Source organism: Porites lutea, chromosome 13 (genome assembly GCF_958299795.1).
Source record: "Porites lutea chromosome 13, jaPorLute2.1, whole genome shotgun sequence".
NCBI lineage: Eukaryota > Metazoa > Cnidaria > Anthozoa > Scleractinia > Poritidae > Porites > Porites lutea.
Genome location: NC_133213.1, coordinates 15,419,972 through 15,438,695, shown reverse-complemented (window position 1 = coordinate 15,438,695; position 18,724 = coordinate 15,419,972). Strand labels below are relative to the sequence as shown.

The following is an 18,724-nucleotide window of genomic DNA, read 5'->3' as shown; positions in this document are numbered from 1 at the left end:
TGGACGTAGTCCGCGGAATAACGGCTTTATGTAAGTTAGAGACAAATTAAAATAATGTTCTGTTTTGATTTCTTCAGGATTTTTTTCTAATAAAAGACAAAGTTTTAGCTCAAGGACTATACTCTGTGTAATATAATACAGACGCTTTGCATGGTCCCTTTTGGTGTACGTATTATGGCGGAGTCTTAAGTTACTATAATGTTTTCTTTTAAGATGAAATTTCGACCCTTACTACATTTCTCGCGTGTTGACGAAAGGCATTCATTTTTATGGTCAAAAAATGTCCCATAGCTATTTTAGATTAAACAAATATTCATTACCGGCTATTTATAGTTATTCCCCATTAAAAAAAAAAAACGACGCAGAAACGTTGATATATAAGGAACTATTCAATAATGCATGATACAGGATGTAATATCTTCCTTTTCTTCCTTGACACGTTACTTAATTATTCTCAGAGTAGACTAGGGGCACTCAACGACCGAATGTTTCCAAATACGGTTTTTGAGGCAGCCCTAAAAACTACCTATTTGTTCCGAATTTTGCCGTCTTAGGGGAACTTTGGTCACCTCGAAAGTTTTGGGTGGTTTTTCATCTCATCTCATCGCTACCCGATGGGTCACTTCCCTGTCGGAAGAGCATGAAGTAGATATGCTTTTATTAAAAAATTCTAGGAGACGTTATGTCTTTATGCCGAAATTTTCAGGGGACCTTTAATATAACAATACTGGATTTTCCTTGGAAATAAAATCAGGCGTGAGAAACGCAACCTCCGAATATCCTAATTCGGGCATGGTTATCCTGACCAGAAACTTTAAGCCTTACTAACCATTTGCTCCTTCGAACAGATATTTTACCGAAAAAAGTCGTTGGGGGCCCCTGGTTACTAAAGGCAACTTTGAGTCTGTGGATCATTCAGATGGAGGCTACAGCTAGAGCAGTTCTTTTCTGTTGTACTGTTTCTTACATATGTTGGCTCCACCGCCTTTTAATTAGCCTTTGTGGATGAAATCCTAAGTCACCATTTAGAAGAAAGCTACACAATGATAATCAAGCAGTACTCAGTTCCTGTAGTGCTTTGTATAATAACCCTCAGTACTAGTTCTAACTTTGAGTTTTATTGCTCTTGGTTTTGGATGAATTTTAGGAGGCTCCCATCCATTTTTCAAAGTCTCACTCCTTCGTGTTTGATGCTCTATAACTTTGGCTGGGGTGCATGTACGAAAAAGCCATGAACTGAAACAACGTGTTGTTCACCATTTACACTAATAGTTTCTGGGAAATCCATTTGTTTACCCATGCGCGGAGCACTTAGGAGTCCTTAAGAACCCTTTAACACGTGTCCGTGTTTTCCAGATCGAATTGGAATTTGGAATTGTTGGTTTTTGGAAAGAGGGAAAACCGGAACACCCGGAGAAAACCTTCTTGAAGCGAGGGATAGAACCAACAACAAACTCAACCCACATATGGTGACATGGCTGTCGACGCCAGGATTCGAACTCGGGCCACATCAGCGGGAGGCGAGTGCTCTCACCACTGCGCCACCCTTGCTTTATAATTTTTTGGGTCGTTTAGCAGTAGAAGAGTGGTTTTGGTTTCAGTGGTTTAATTTACTCGTGGGATTGAAAGAGTTAATGGTACAACTTAAATTATGCATCTCAGGTCGATTCTTTAATTACAATTGCATTGCTTTAACAAATGCCTTTACTCCTTCAAGCAATCCTTTTCCAACGTAGACAAACCGCTCCCCCCTTCCACTCTGATCTCCCATGGGCACAGCGTAGGAATATTTCACACCAAGCTGGCCGTACACCCAGTCAACACTTCCTCCACCTGCTGGACCTGAAAGGTATAAAAAAATTGAATAAATGCCGTAACTGAACCGATACACCAAACATTCCCCCCCCCCCCCGGTTATTTCTAATGGTTCGTCCCTTAGACTATGTTAATGTTCGTCTACGGGATGTCCACATGTTCCAAACATAACAAAGTATTTAGCACTCATCATGAGTTTCTTTGAACGTTAATTTAATTACTTAGCTGGACAGGCTGATCTATTATTGAATCGTGGTTTTATGCTAATCTCCTTTTTTCACTGACTTATGTGCTAACTCAGCAGTTTTATCATCCGAAGCTTGAAAACGTCGATCAATTTAACCACAAAACCAGTTCTAGAACAATACGCAACGTTCTAGAATGTACTAGAATGTTAGGTGGAAACAACTCCACCTGAATCGCCACAATCAGAGCAAACCCTGGAGTCCCTAATAACAATCGACTCCCTGACAGTTCTTAGGCTTCTTACACAATGTTGATGTTATTTAGCAGCCTGCTTAATATTTCTTCCAAGTGTCACTTTTAGACACAAAGGTAAGCCTCATTGAACAATTTCCGGCCCTTTTTCACTTTAGATAAATTTATTGCAAGGAACGGGGAGTGAACGTTTTTTAAAGCAGCCGCTGAACATTTTGTTTGTTTAACACGGGTTGACCAATTAATCTCAAATAAACTGAGATGTTTTCATTCTTGAACGTTTAGCTGCAGAAATATTTAAGGCCTGAGTTTAGCACTCTGCCAAATACAACACGTGGCATAAAGGCAGAAGGGCGTTGATTTGGGCCTTTTGCCTCCTCTCTGTTGATCTCGCAAGCAAAAACAGGCCGGCCACGACTAAAAGCATTATTTTCCTGCCTCGTGTCCTGTCTCGTGTCCTGTCTCGTGTCTCGTCTCCTGCTACAAGCCACTCAGAAGTGGAGTCAGTGGATGGTTCTGAAAATAAATATTTGAAATGCCTAGCTATTTTGAGAGCACTCAGTACAAAGGATCTAAATAAACTATTCTAGAGACTACACTCACTATATTTGTCTTTGAACGTTGTCATGATAGTAATCTGCGAGAAGCAACTATAATCTCGTCAAGAGGGCCCTAAATCAAAGTACAAATCCTAACGGCAGTTTTAAAAACGCGTAATCTCAGTGCTTGTTGAACAGTGGAATGTAGCCATAGTTTCCTCTTATCCTGTATATTGGGTCTGCTCAGTTTAAAGAAACCTCACTTTGAAAGGTCTCCACGAATTCTTTTCGTCCTGTTGTCATCAAATCACAATCATATCATGATGGAGCAATTTTTGTTCATGCGTTCAGTCATGTTTCATTGAGAGGACCAAAAAGCGAAAAGGAAAAGAGGGACTTTCGCTTAGATCCCAACTTTCTCATTGGTTGATGTGATCTAACTGTACTTTTAAGAAGTTAGCCTTTTTGCGCAGGCTCTACCAGCCAGAGCTTAAAATCAAAACTGTCCGTCACACTCGGTCACCTGCCAGTCGTTAGAAACTGCCGATAGCTTTTTCTGTCATTTTAAAACACTTCGAAAAATGTCACTGTTAACCGTGTGTCTACTGGTCCAATCAGTAATGTTGGGCTTAAAGGTAAGTGTTACACACGCACTCACAGTATCAGTCAACTTATGCAGGGAATGGGCAAACTTAGATCTTAGAGGAATCGCTCTCACAGAAGTTAAAAGTCAGTAAATTTTAAAGTCTTTAACACGTAATAATATGTTTTAATCGCGAGATTGAAACATGTTATAACGTGGTTTAAGGCTTTTTAGCGCCCCATCCGGCGATCGCGACCTCATGCAACACGCGGAAATTAGAGATGAGACCTTACTCAGTGATTCCCAACTTGTTATCGTTGCTTCCTTGGAAGAAGATAAAATAAGAAAAATAGTGGCTCTCTAATTACCTGAATGGTAATATTTTCCTATAAAGCGTCAATAATCGCTGCAGTAAGTGAACGTTTTCCAGAAGTATTACCAAATAAAACTTGGTATCTACCTTTAACAGAAGCACGCTATTTACGGCACACGTTAAAAAACGGGGATTAGAAATCAAAGTACGCGGAAGCCTGGTAAAGGTTTAAATAATTCAGTTCGAAGTTTGTGACTCTCAATACAAATATTATGATATAATAGAACCCCATTGATAGTTGATTAGAATTGTGATCTAGGCTGGAAATCTAGGGAGCTCTAGCTATTGAACTCAATATTTTCTTGTTCATTGAACAATTTTTTTTGTCTAGCCGTTCGTGCGTAGTCATGTTCCGCTGTCTGGAGACATTAGGACAGTGTTTGCTCAAGCAGGGTTCTTGACCTCCTTTCATTCATTGTTGGCCGCTCTGCAGAGGGACTTTCCCTTCGATTTTTTTTTTTCTCTCTGATTGGATGGAATATTCTTTTGATCTCGTATCGATATAAGTTTAGTTATCCGGTAATTGCATCATCGTCACGTGTCCGTTCATGATACCGTCGCTGAACGGCTTTGATGACAGCCGAATAGCTGTAGATTACTCTCGCTTGAATTTTCCTTGACTGCGAAAAAAGTCCCAATAATGTACAAAATCTGTTCATTGATAGTTCTCGGCATTATTGAACTGGTGGTAAGTTGAAATATTTGTCTATTTACTGAGTTTAATGAGTGACTTACTGAAGTTTTGTCTAGCTTATAAAACACACCTCAGACGCACCCACAGTTTTTATAAGTATCGGCAGTGTTGGTCACATATCTGAACGAAACATGACATAAAGCCATAAACTCTAAATTGTATTTTGCTTACATGAAGGCTTGATGTAAATTGATGTACACGTGTTGCACCAGACAACACAAGTCTGGTGTTGCACATAATCATGTCCAAGAAACTCGAAAATTATCATGACTAGTCTGGTTAGAGACGCTCTGTTGATTGTGTCATTCCTAAAAAGCGTTTTAACAGTTGCTGGTCCTATAAACGTTTTAGCAGTTGAAGCGGGCGATTAATACCGTAACTGAACCGACTAACCATAAAAGCAAGACACTTCGGACTATTTACATGATGCCAATCAGTAAAGGTGTACCTTTTTTCTCGCTGGATCCTTTACGCGGCTGATGTAAAGATGCAAAGGAAATATTAGTTTAGAACTAATGCGCTGTGGAGAAATCTGGGAATGAAGTGCCTGATCTTAAATATGGCCGAGAAATTCCTGGGAATACTTCCTATAACGGATAGAGAGTGCCTTTCTTAGGCTTCCAGTTCACAATATATAAGGGAATTCCGTCCCGACCGGTTGAATTATATGAATCGGTGGGGAAATCTGTCAGTTTAGGTATTTAAAAGGACTTTTAGTTAAAATGTTCCGAATAGATTATGGTTGAATCACTGTAAGGTATTCCCCAGGGGTATAAGTTTTCTACAATGGTATGCATAAGAGCTAGGCTAAGGGGTCGGAACCGGAGCTCCGGAGCAGCCTTCTCCCTGCCCCCGCTCCGCTTAGCCTCGGGTAGAAATCGCTCAAATCAACCCCTAGTTAATTCTACTTCTGCTCTCGCAAAACGTCTTAATCTGTAATGAATGGAGCTACGAAATAAAAGTTTTTTTATACCCTCATCAAGGTTCATGATCTTGGTTATAAAACCGAAAACACACGACGAAGACCAATTTCATTTGAGACTTAAGTGAGTTCATGTTATAAACAATCCCGGGCTAAGTCCGATGGCAAATGCAAATTATTTCCTTAAAATAAAAAGACTTCGTGACAGCTCTTCAACAAAACTTGCCTTGTGATGTGTCAAGAGTCAAGAAGGGAATTAATTCTAAAGAATAAAACTATGCTGCCTGATGCGTGTAAAAAAAATCAAGGTTTTATTTCCCTCTTTCAGGTTAAAAGCCGCAACAATTATGCCCTCCAACTAATCAACTACCATTACTACTGTATTAACTTTGGTAGATTGAAGACCTGAATGATCAGTTTTATTTCATATCCTTAAAAATTCGACAGTTATTTATCAAAAGTTCTAATCACATGACAGTATGTAGCCGTCAAACGGAAATGAAGCCAATACAGGAATGTTCGTCAACAGGAAATCCACATGTTTCAGGCATAACAAAGTACGAGTTGCTTTGAACACTAATTTAATTTCAAATTACTTAGCCGTATAGGTTAAACTACTATTTTGAATCGTGGTTTTATGTCCTAATATCTTTTTTTCACTGATATGCGCCAACTCAGCAGAATTTTATCATCCGAAGCTTGAAAACGTCAATCAATTAAACCACAAAATTAGTTCCAGAACAATAGAGAATATTCTAGAATGTACTAGAATGTTAGGTGACTGCTCGCCACAAGTCAGAGCAAACCGCTGGAGTTCCCTAACAATCTAACAATCAACCCACTGACAGTCTAGGCTTCATGAATGTTGGTGTTAGCAGCTTTAATATTCCTTCAAGTGTCACTTTTAGACACAAAGGTAAGCCTCCCTCCTTCACTTTAGGTAATTTATTGCAAGGAATGGGAAGTGAACTTTCTTCGAAAGCAGTCACGCGCTGAAAATTTTCCATGTTTAATCAAGGCATCCCTTCCTGACTATAAAGTTTGACCAGGCAATCTCAAATAAAGATGTTTTCACTCTTGAAAGTTGAGCTACAACCTCTAAGGCCTGAGTTTAGCACCCTACCACATACAAGACGTGGTATAAAGGCAGAAGGGCGTTGGTTTGGGCCCTTTGCTTCCTCACCTGCAAGTAAAAAGAAAGGCCACGATAATACTGAGCATTCTTCTTCCTGCCTCTTTGAAGCGTTTATCTTTTGGTATTGTCTACCACGTCACTCGGAAGTGCATTGAAAATATTTGAAATACCTTTTGGCTATTTTAGGAGCAATCTGCTTGAAGATCTAAATAAACAATTGTTGTTCTAGAGCCTATTTGAACGATGTCATGCATGCGATAGCCTACGTTTCGCAGCTATTGACACCTTCGGGCCGGACCTTCTTAAGTGTCCGCTTAATAGAAGTTGTAAAAATTGTTTGTTAACGATCAACATTCAACGGTTACTCTGTACCGTGATAAAGTTGCATGTTGTTTAAGTTCAAGTTCATTATCTTTCATCACCAACTTTGATTTGATTGTAAATGCAAAAGCATTGATTGTCTTCAGTACGTATTTCAACGACTTAATCCAATATTCAGCCCGGTATCCGCTTAAAACACGTTATCTCAATTCTTGTTACACAATGGAATGTTGCCATAGTTTCCTTATTATCCTGCATATTGGGTCTACTTTTTTTTTTAACGGCCGAAGTGTCTCAGCCTGGGTATTTATTTTTCTAGGTATCACAATTGCAATATTTTAACTGAGGTTTACAATATTGAACGTGAAATTTTAAATGCTTTTAAAAGCCAAATCCTTATATTTCCGTAATAGTTCCAAAGTCGATCCAACAGTTCCAAGGGTTTACTATAGTTCCAGTATTCCCAATATATGACTATGATTGCAAGATTCTCTTGATGAGGTTAAACAGTAGTTCCAATGTGTTACAATCGGTTAAACAGTAGATCCAAGATTTTCAATTGATCGGTTAAACAATAGTTCCAGGATTCCCTTGATCCAATAGTTAAAGGTTTACAGTGTGTTCTCCAAGTTTTCACGATTCAAGAGGTAGTAATTTCACTTTGATCCGGACCCTTGTCCAAAAGTCCAATCCAAGATGGTGTCTTCGATGAGATCGATGATTTCAAGTTTTCGCGATTTTACCTCCAATCGATCGTCAATAAAGAAACCTCACTTTGAAAGGTCTCCACGATTTCCTTTCGGCCTGTTGACATCAAATCACAATCATATCGTGAATTTATGGAGCATTTTTTTTCGTCAATGCGTTCAGTCATGTTTCACGCGAACGAGAGCAAAAAAAGAAAAGGAAAAGAGGGGCTTTCCCTTTGATCCCTGCTTTCTCATTGGTTGATGTGTTCTAACTGTTGATAGTTCCAAAGTCCTTTTACACACGCGTGTCCTACATCGAGTCATCTTACGAGCTATACTGTGCGGGTCTGACACAACCGATTATCTCGACTGCGACAAACTCACAACAATGAACAAAGTTTGTTTTTTAGTCGTGTTTGGCATTGGTGTGCAACAGGTAAGTGTGAATTTGTTTGTAAGAATTTTGTTTGCTGAGTTGCACAGACATAGTACTTTAAATGGTCGTGTGTGAGTGGAATATACATGCATAACCTATGACACACCTCCAACGCGCCCACTGTTTATCACGAATTTTCTAAACTGTTAAGTATACTTGCCTTTTGAAGCACAAGTGTTGTGTAATCATGTTGAAGAAACTAATATTTTCATCTCTGGTTTGGTTAGCAAGAGGCGCGCCTGCTTATTAGTCATTCAACTGTTTGCAAGGAACAAATTTATAAGGGAAGTAAATGAACCGAATCTTGTAAAACGCGCGTCTCGCGAGTAAACGTAACTATAATTAGAAAAGTATATCATTCTCTCTTGACTAAAAACAATCACGCAGACTTCGGCCCAGCACAATTTCTTTTCTTCATCAGAATTAAGAAATGAAGAATAATTATGTGCTTTAAAGCTTTCATTCACGATTGTGTGCAACGCGGAAAATCCGAGATGTTGATTGCGGAATAATTGAACCGACCAGGGGACTGACATAATGTGTTCGCCACCAGGATATTAATTAAGGAGGGTTTCCTTGTACCGTTAAGTTTTTTTTCGTATATTTTATTATTATTGCCGGCCAGGAATGTCGCTTGTTGTACCGATTACTCGTTAATTCCTCAACCGAGGTTCCACCGGTATCGCTCCTTTTTCGCTGAACTGGTGATTTTCATCTAAATGGAAAGGCTGCTTTGTTGACAGACAGATCCGTTAAGAAACTGACCGTGACTAAATAAATAAGAAACAATAAATTATAACAATAATTTTTACCCGGTTATAAGCCTCAGCGGAGATGACTAAAAGCGAATTCGAAGGAATAAACAAGGCTTTTGATGTCTACTGAGTCATGATGTTAGTTTAAACTCCGCCGACTGTTTTTTTTGGGGGGGAGGGTGGAGGCATCCGGCTTAAACAAGCCTGGGCATACTGGCCTTATAACCAATGTAAATTTTAAACTTCACTTTTTCATTGGGCGAAGTAAACACGTGATTGTGTTAGAGTCAGGCATATTTCGGTAATTCATACGTGCACATGTTTCGTGCCGACTGCAACATCAGAGCTTCAAGTAGATGTTACTTTGTTGGCGAGCTCATGTTACCTCTACAGGCGCTAAAATGATCATTTTAATACTTATTCTTGGAATTGAAGCAAAGACGGTAAGCTTATCCAGCAAAAAATTGGCGTGTTATAGTCTATCACCCTCTGCGTTAATAGTTAGGTAAAGATCGCACACGCCCAGTGCTATTCACACGTTTAAGAGCTCTGAATAGTTCGCATATTCAAATAATTTGAAGAAATTTGGTTTCATATGTATTTTCACCTCTGACTGAAAGTATGATGACTGGCGGGAAGGAAAAGCTCAAACTTGGTTTGCGAATGTACACTATTCAGGTCCGATCACTGAGACCATACAACGTGGCAGTTCACGATTCCGTTCGGCTCCAATGAGCAGACATGTGGAACGCCGTTTGACGTATTTAGGATATTTTTAAAAATAACCCACCATCGAGCAGAAAGCATAATAACTTTAAGCTTTCACAAAAGAATCCGTGTTCTGCAGTGGTAATCAATAAATCCTGGCACACGAGTATCATGTCATCTGTGTCATAACACAGTACGGAGTTTTTATTAATGGTTTTCTTTTTATAACACTCTGGTCAATCTAGCAGCTTAGCCTGTTTCGCTTTCCTCATTCCTTTTCACCAACAAACGTGCTCTCTGGTAGAAGAATATAGAGCAAGTTATTGTTTGTTTTTCACCGCCATTATGATTGCAAACGATAAATCTTTTTTTAAAAAAATGACTTTAAGACAGATTTGCAGCGGTCGGAAATCCTTGCGTTTGGGAATAGGATTTCATTAATCTATTTGCGTAAATGTTTTTATTGTTCAGTAATATTAGTATCTCCACCACCGCTACTCATATAAAAGGTTGTTTTGACCGCGCACTCTTCTTTTCAAACGCACATAAATAGTTATCTGCTCAAACCGTGCTGCGAAACAAGAACATTAGGATTATTAACATAAACAATTTTCAAGTCTGTTAATTAAGATCGTCTTTTTACTAACCAGTCACTTTTATCTGACTGATTTAAAGGGTTAAAAGCACTATCATCGAGCTTTAATTAAGGGTGGTTGACGGAGATCTACTGATAATTAACCTTGCCCTTACTGACGCTAACTTTTAACACCTATACTATCAACAACGAATTATCCAAAGCGGAAACCGTGCAACTCAGCCCTTTTGTAAAGCAACATCGAAACATCTTAATCCAAAAAATCTATTATGATCTTTTATAAATGCCTACATTGGCATTGTCTGCTTGTAAAGTCGGCAGCACAAAACATCAACACCATACCGAATTATTAAGGCCGGGTTAGTTTTTCCCAATCACAATTACAAATTAAACTGCGAACTGTCTCACGTATATTTTTTTTGCAGTGAATAGATCTTAACTCCAGTTGGTTCTAATAATAACACGACAATCAGCAATGAAGTGAGGCGAAGCCGCGTCAACGAAGAGAAAAACCTTATTAAACCGTAAGCTGACGGTTTATTTCATAATAGGTATTTTGAGAACGGACCTCTGGAGCCAGGGTACGGATATAAAGACCTGATTCGCAAAAATTGGCCTCAGGTATAACCCGGCAACATCAAAAGGATCAGTGAAGCCGATAGATAATAACCTCTGTGACTTTGAGACATGTTTTGAAATGTTAAGCTTTTATCTCTTGGTGACTTGAAAGATAACATACCTAGCAGGTAACCGAACTAGAAAGCAGTTTTACCTGTGCGTTGATAGCGGTATTAAACGTTTCAATTACCAGTATAAAATTATCAGTTTCTTTTATCAGGGGCACCCAACGAGAATATAGTTCCAACCGCTTAAACATAGCATTGTTAAGCGTATTTTAGTATTTAAACGGTAGATATAGGCATATTTTCATCCCCTAAAAATTTTTCATCTGTTCGAATTTCCTAGCTGAAAGTCTAGTGATCCGAAAATTATAGCGATCAAAATTTACCTATTCGAAAATTTTAGCCAGAGAAAAGGCTCCCGAAAATTCTAGGTGACCTTTTTAGGGTAAAAATCCGTTAAAATAGGCCATTATACCATTATTTAGATGTTCGAAAATCCTAGGAGAGGCAGGCAAGCAAGAAATTTTACAACAAATGTTAGTCGTATAAACATAACAACTTTCTTTAATTTTCCAGACATGTTTCGACGGTACATCCGTCATCTTCAGTGTTACATATTTTGAAATCGCCGTTGAATTTAAAGCGCGCGCGATCTTACAAAGTTCGTTACATTGCGTTGTCAATATTGCGTACTAAAACAAAGTTAAATGAGTGACGCTTAGTTCTTTACAGGGAGAGAGTCAGGTTAATGTGTTTCACCTGCTGGTTGAGATCGGGCTTCTCCCATTTTATAAACATGGATTCTTTAAGCTTCACTTGGTACTTAGTGGCTGCAGAGTCCAGAACTGTAAAGAACTAAGCGTCACTCATTCAACTTTGTTTTAGTACGCAATATTGTAAGATCGCGCGCGCTTTAAATTCAACGGCGATTTCAAAATATGTAACACTGAAGATGACGGATGTACCGTCGAAACATGTCTGGAAAATTAAAGAAAGTTGTTATGTTTATACGACTATCTATATTGTTGCTGCTATCTAGACCTTTTTGCACAACAAATGTTCTGAAAATTCTAGATCTCAAATCGTCTTCCGAACAGATATTTTCCGAAAATTGTCGTTGGGTGCCCCTGTTTTATCGCGATAATTTCACTTGTCAAATAGAACAAAATTGGCAGATTTTTCCGGAGTTGAATTCTTTCGTTAATGTTCAAATCAAAGTTCAGAAAATAAGAAATTTGTAGTCTTGTGCGGTTACGTCCTCATTAAACAGTAATTGGCTCCTGTTAAACGTGAAATAGCCGTCGGTGTAAAGACGCCTCCCCTCCCCTGAGAAAAAATTGGGAAGAGAGTCCCTCTTCCCGATTGTTTCTGTGGAGAGGAGGGTGTCTGTACAGGCTAAACAACGCGGAAAATCCCGATATCCCAACATTTAGCACGGGCCGTATAGTTTGCTTTTCCGGAGACGGATATATTCACAGCAAACAACAAATAAGAAACGATATGATATTTCCTTTTGTGACTCTCACTTCTTAAGCCATTTGATAGACAAGCGCAATGAATGGTCCATTTCAGGAACAAATTTTTAAATAGAGAAGCATTCTAATTTTCTTAGGCCCCGCAAAAATCTACTTCACACAGACAATGGGAAAAAGTAGACCCCCCAAAAACCTAATTTAAAAAAGAAACTACAGGAAAAGGTAGCCTTCGTGATATGGGAGAAAGCGGGCGGGGAGCGAAAATGATAGAAAAGGGAGAGGGGATATCAGTCGTCACTTCCTCTGAGTCCCTTTGAGCAGTAGTATTAAAGAAGCAGATAAAAGTGCAGTACCTGTACCTTAGCCTCCCCGCAGACGTCCTTTGGGGTTCGTTTGTCACGCATTCATTCGTGGGGGAGAAATGAATGCGTGACAAGCGAACCCCAAAGGACGTCTGCGGGGAGGCTACCTGTACCTTGCTTCCGCTTTTGCTATCGCTAGACTGACGAGAAAAGTTGGTTGATATTCTATCGTTTTAGTTGTCGTCCCTTTTCCGCGTGCAACAAAGGAAATTGGAGACATCTGCACGCAGCCAATCGTTTTAGTCGCAGCCTGTTGTCTCGAATGGACACAATTTGAGCACCTGTTATTTTCCACTGAGCGGGAAACTAGAAAGATACTGTTGAATTTTTAATTTGTAGCCTGCAAGCAGGCTCACTCTGCGTTTTTATTTTCATAGGGTCTTCTTCTCTTGATATGTCGAGCCGGTTGAAGAAGTACAAGGAAAAACTCAAACACAATGTTCCGATTTAGGGATTACCTCCGAAGATGGCATTTTATTCAAATACCGTGCGCGGTTGTACGGATTATCATTAAGCCTTTTTTCATAAATATTTGAAATTAGTTTCAACCTTTCATTGTATTAAGAAATATCCTGCCCGATTGATGCGGAAAGTAGAATTATTTTTGGCAGTTTCACAAAAAGATATCTATATGTTGTGCAGCTAAACTGGGGGCTTTCCAATCACTTTGAAAAAAAGAAAGTCTCTTAAAATGACATGTCACTCAACATAGTATGCAATTATGGGGGGGGGGGGAATTTCAAGGTCCACTTTCCCATTTCTTAACAACAGCTGCTTATTTATATTTTGTGGTGTTTGTGTTTGTTTCTTTTTCTTTTCATCTGTACAAAAGGTTTGAAGAGCTTACCCCGATCTACATCTTCTGTTACGGACATAAAAATGCGGGTCTCGAGTCCGCTTTTGTCTGTAAGTCGCAGTGTTGCTCTTTATCTTCCTTTTTTTTTTCTCTCTCTTCTTTATTTCATTGGGTGCAAAAGAGAAGAGAAAAGCGAGTAGTGTTTTATCTTAACAACTGCCATCAATTACGGCTCTTTGACGGTGGCGCACGAATAATCAGAGAGTGGTCGTGAGTTCCGGCTAGGCAGCAGGTTAAACAACTCACACGTCATCGCGAAGGGTGGCATACTGTCAGTGATATTAGATTAGGGGCTCCTAGATGCGTTTGCAAAAACAACTAAAACTATTTCTGAGCTATTTTCTGCAAGTTTCTATCGTGAGAAGATCCGTTGTTATTCCATGGCTTCAGTTCTGCTCGGAATTTTTTTTTTTTCCACTGGTAATAAGAGCTAAAAAAAGATATGCTAAGTCAGCAAAACAAGAACTGGAGCACTTGAAAACGTCAAGTCATGTCACCGCCAATTCAATTATAGAACAATGCAGAACTTTTAAGAAGTTAGCCTTTTTGCGCAGGCTCTACCAGCGAGAGCCTAAAAACTATCCGTCACACTCGGTCACCTGCCAGTCGATAGAAACTGCCGGTAGCTTCTTCTGTCATTTTAAGACACTTCGAAAAATGTCACTGTTAACCGTGTGTCTACTCGTCCAATCAGCAATGTTGGGCTTTGAGGTAAGTGTTACACACGCACTCACAGTATCGATCAATTTATGCAAGGAATGGGCAAACTTCGAGCTTAGAGGAATTGCTTTCACAGAAGTTACAAGTCAGTAAATTTAAAAGTCTTAAACACGTGATAATATGTTTTAATCGCAAACGTAACTCCAAAAATTTTTGGACTAACTTCGCGAGATTGAGACATGTTATTACGTGGTTTTAGGCTTTTTAGGGCCCCATCCGGCGATCGCGACCTCACGCAACACGTGGAAATTATAGAGATCAGAGACGAGACCTCAATTTAATCACGACTTCCTATCTTTGCTTCCTTGGAACAAGATAAAATAAGAAAAATATTGGCTCTCTAATTACCTGAATGGTAATATTTTCCTATAAAGCGTCAATAATCGATGAAGTAATCGACGGTTGTTTTTTGAAGTATTACCTATAAACTTGGTAAATACCTTTATAAGAAGCATGCTATTACGGCACGCGTTCAATACGGAGAGTGAAAATCAAAGAACGCGGAGGCCTGGTAAATTTTTAAATAATTTATTTCGAAGTTGGTGACTCTCTAAATTAATATTTTGATATAATGAAACGCAATTGACTCGAGAGGCAGGACATTTTTGCTGAAGAAATTGCACTCCTTTAGGCGGAAAATAACGATACCGTCAACTTGACCCTATCTGAACCAGGGTATCAAAGAATAAGTCGGCTCTAACAGCTCAAAAGAAAGACTTTCATAAAAGTCGTTCGTCGGATTTAATATGGCTCGGCACGAACCGAAACGACTGAGTGTCAAAATCAAGATTTATCGGCCACCTCGGGCAAACAAAATAAATGTTCTACTACACTGAACGCCAAAATAAAAAAATAAAAACCCACTCCTTTTATTATGGAGTAATCACAATTTCACGTGATTATTGGTCTTCAAATGATTTTATTTGAGTAGTTTATCGCGGCGGAAGCTGATATTAGCTATTTGAATGCCCACTCAGTTAAACAAATTGTTTTGGAGAGAGCTTTTTAGCACCTGAAATATATTATGATAAGTTATTTTTAATGTCCGATAATTTCCTTTCAGACGCAAACAAATGGGTTAACTTTTTGATAACATGAAAATATTGCCAGGCCATTCAACAGGATAGGCCTTTCCTTCAGATAAAGCCCTTTGTAGCCTTGTATGTTTCTTTTGATGAATCCATACTTCAAACTAACAACACTGTTAAATCAAATCTTACTTTGTCTAATTTCGCATTCTCTTCCAGTTGGCTACAGCGTCAACTAGCTGCCCGTCCGCCGATCAGTATTGGAATGGTACGTCATGTGCCTCTTGCACCAAGTGCGGGCCAGGGTACGGAGTGAAAACAGAATGTAGCGAAAAGCAAGACACAGAGTGTCAAGAGTGTTGGCCTGGATATGATTGGTCAAACAACACGAGTATGGAACCGTGTATGGAGTAAGTTGAATTACACGCAGTAGCTGTGCTTGTAGTTTATTTTCGACAAATGAAATATTTGCTAGCAAATAGGATTTTTATGCTCCCTATCACTTCCTTCTTCGTTATTGTGAAAAGGCAGAACTATTTTCCTTGTTATGTAATAGCAGCATTCACGTGGCAAGTGGCCAGCGGTATCCCTTATTGACCACACGTACGCGCGATTCCGAGTGGATCAAGCACACTTGCCTCAAACTCGTGGACAAGTAAGCCGAAGCTTTTCCCCTCCCAACCCTGCCCAGTTGCCATGTTGTTTGCGTTTGTTGTGGCCCTCACCTTTACTGGGCCAAAGTTTCAACAAATCTGTAACATTCTTAACAATTTTATGTTTTGGGAAATTGTCATTTTGATTGAACTTATTTCCTTAATAAACTGGCTTTGGGTTTTTACCCATAGTCCTTTACATTCAATCTTGGCTTGTTATCTGGTTATCTATGCAGCCCAGCAAACAGAGCTCAGGCAAAGCAGTTATATCGGCCTTTAAACCCTCTAAGAAAGTTATAGGAAGAGCATAAATAAGAGTTAATAAAATTAATAGACGTCTTTAGCTTTTATGTTTTAAAGGCCTCAGGGGAATTCCCCCTTTGACTTTTCACACATTACGAGTACATATGCACGGGAATATAAAATGAATTTGAATTAAATAGTCCTCTAGATTATTATCACATGACCTACGTTGGAAAAACAATACATACATTCAAGCTAAAAAGGTCTTACTATTGTTTTGCGCACTTGTTGACATTGAACGCTGTCTCAAAATCAATGCTGCGCACAAAAATGAAGGGTGAACATTGGCCTTAGAGAAAGATGGGTTAATTAATTTATTTAATATTTAATTTATTAATTTAATTAATAGATGGGTGTTGTATCGAGGCGTTTATAATATTTGAAAGTTTTCCTTGTTTACGGGTCAAAAAAGCTAAAAAAGGGTCTTCATTCTACACTTTAGACTAAATGGTAACGCCGATGTGGGTGAGCACAACACAAACAAAATAAAGTCAAAGTTAGAAAAAGTTTCTTCTCTTATCATGTTTAACAGACAAGTTTCACAAACAGAACCAATTTACAGGAAAGATGAAAGCATATAGGCGAAAAAAGATGATAATTGGTTTGCAGTTCTTTGTCGAAAAACAAAAATTTGCAAAATAAATATCTCGAAAGAGTATTGATTTGTAAAATTATGCTCTCCTGGGTTTTTTAGACAGTTAGACATTTTAAGGTTAGGTTATTTAATTGATCGGTGTTGTATCGTTTGGCACTTTTGGGCTGTTTTAGATTTACGAAAATGACACACTGAGCCAATAAAGGAAATGTTAGTGTCCTTAAAACAGTGCCATAGTACCGTTCGACACAACAATGGCCCAGTCTCTGGCTCAGCCACACACTGGCCAATAAAACAAACCTCATTAAAAAAAGCATCTCTCTCTCTCTCTCTCGACAGCTGTGTAAATGAAATCTCGGAATGTCCGGAAGGAAACTTCAAGATAATTCGTAACTGCACAACGACGTCCCCGACTATATGCAAAGGCTGTGCTGAGGAGCATTACTTCCATTCAGGCTACGGAGAGCATGGAGGTTGTGTTCCTTGTTCACAGCCATGTGGTGTTTTTTATTTAGAGACAAGGAAATGCGAAACAGCTCATGACCGTATCTGCACACCGTGGAATCCTACTACAATGGTGGGAAAAAGTAAGTATGTTAAAGATGGACTTAGCGCTCTCAAGATGCCACCTCGGACCTTATTTCCTTTATTATTCTTTACTTCCTTATATTAATTAATTTGTTTATTTATTTCCCACAGATCTCAATTCTGACAAATTACTACCTATTTTTGGTTCGATCTATTTGTTAAGAATAACTCTTAAAATTTCTCTATTTGGATAGAGGAAAAATAGGAAACGACTTAAGGACATATCAGGGAGCCACAGGCATAGTCAAGAAAACTACGTTAATATGTTTATTTGTTGTTTTTGTGGTTGTTGTTGATGTTGTTGTTTTTTTATTTTTCTTTTACCGAAGTAGTGTGTGTGTGTGTGTCGGTGAACAGCTTTATGGGATTTTATGATTTTATTTTCCGGCTGGTTTCATCTGGGCAAATGGAACGGAAAATGATTTTCCTTTCAATTCAAGTTTATTTCAAATATCTCTGAATTGACTCAAGTATCATTTTTGTTTTTTGGTTTTTTTTGTACAGTAAGATGTTACTAACCCCGATTTTCATGAACAGCTCCTGTAATCCCACCCAGCCGGGTCACCCCTTTGTGATGGTAGGGTCACTCTCCTACCTGGGCAAACTTTTCTCCATATAAACACTTTGGCCCGCCCAGGCGGGTCAACTCGGTGAAGGCGAGACAATCAGAGCATGCGCGGGAGCTGTTTTAGACAACAGGAACTTTGAGATCCAACGACCCGACGGCAACAAGGACGTCGCTTAAAAAGTGAATTTGCGTTCTTTAGTCTTTATAACGATTATTCCTACCCACTTTGTCAAATGTAGGCAAACCCTCCTGAAGCTGAATTTCATGGGACCATAGCCAAGCTCAGAAGGGAAATAAAATTTCGTCGTTCCTTGTTTACGTCCTCCATGAAGGTGATTTTGCACGGGACGATTCGCAACGACGATTTTCAGCGCAACACAGCGTTGCAATGTTGGAACCATACAGTAATCATTGGAAACAATGTTGCAACCCTGTGTTTAGCTAAAAATCGTCGTTGCGAATCTTCCCGTGTAACATCACCTTAAAACGCAAAATTAGGCATTTTCACGACGTAGTCGTGCAAAAACAGGAAAGAAATGTACAAAAACGGGTGATGCACGTACGAAGTTGTTCAGTTTGCTTATTAAAAAAATTGTTTTTTGCCGTCCTCGTTGCTGTCCGAGTTGTTGGATCTTAAAGTCCTTAATCAGAGCATAGGCGAGCACTGTTGGGTCGGACAAAGCAGTCAGCTTTCTTCTCAAAATACGTATAACCGCTCGTTAAGGTTGACTCGGCTGGGAGGGTGACCCTCTTTCCCGCGATTTTTTTTTTTTTACATAAGAGGGGCCTAAGAATATTTTATAGTTAAACACATTTAATCATAAAAGTAAACGTTTAAAAAGAAAGAACTTTCGACCATCCAATGGTCATTTTCTTCCATGCTATCAGTGGCCTCTTTTCCCCGGTATGGGGCAGGGAAAAGAGGCTACTACTAACAGGGAAGTCATTTT

General features: G+C 39.1%; 1 protein-coding gene across 1 annotated transcript in view; it reads right to left on the bottom strand.

Annotated features, from left to right (window-relative positions):
- Positions 1-1,614: 1,614 nt before the first annotated feature.
- Positions 1,615-18,724, bottom strand: part of LOC140923005 (mast cell carboxypeptidase A-like) — a 34,955-nt gene continuing 17,845 nt past the window's right edge. The window contains exon 8 of the mRNA XM_073373059.1: positions 1,615-1,842. Within this exon, the coding sequence (XP_073229160.1) occupies positions 1,676-1,842 (167 nt within the window). The 3' untranslated portion in view covers positions 1,615-1,675. The remainder of the gene's footprint in view (positions 1,843-18,724) is intronic.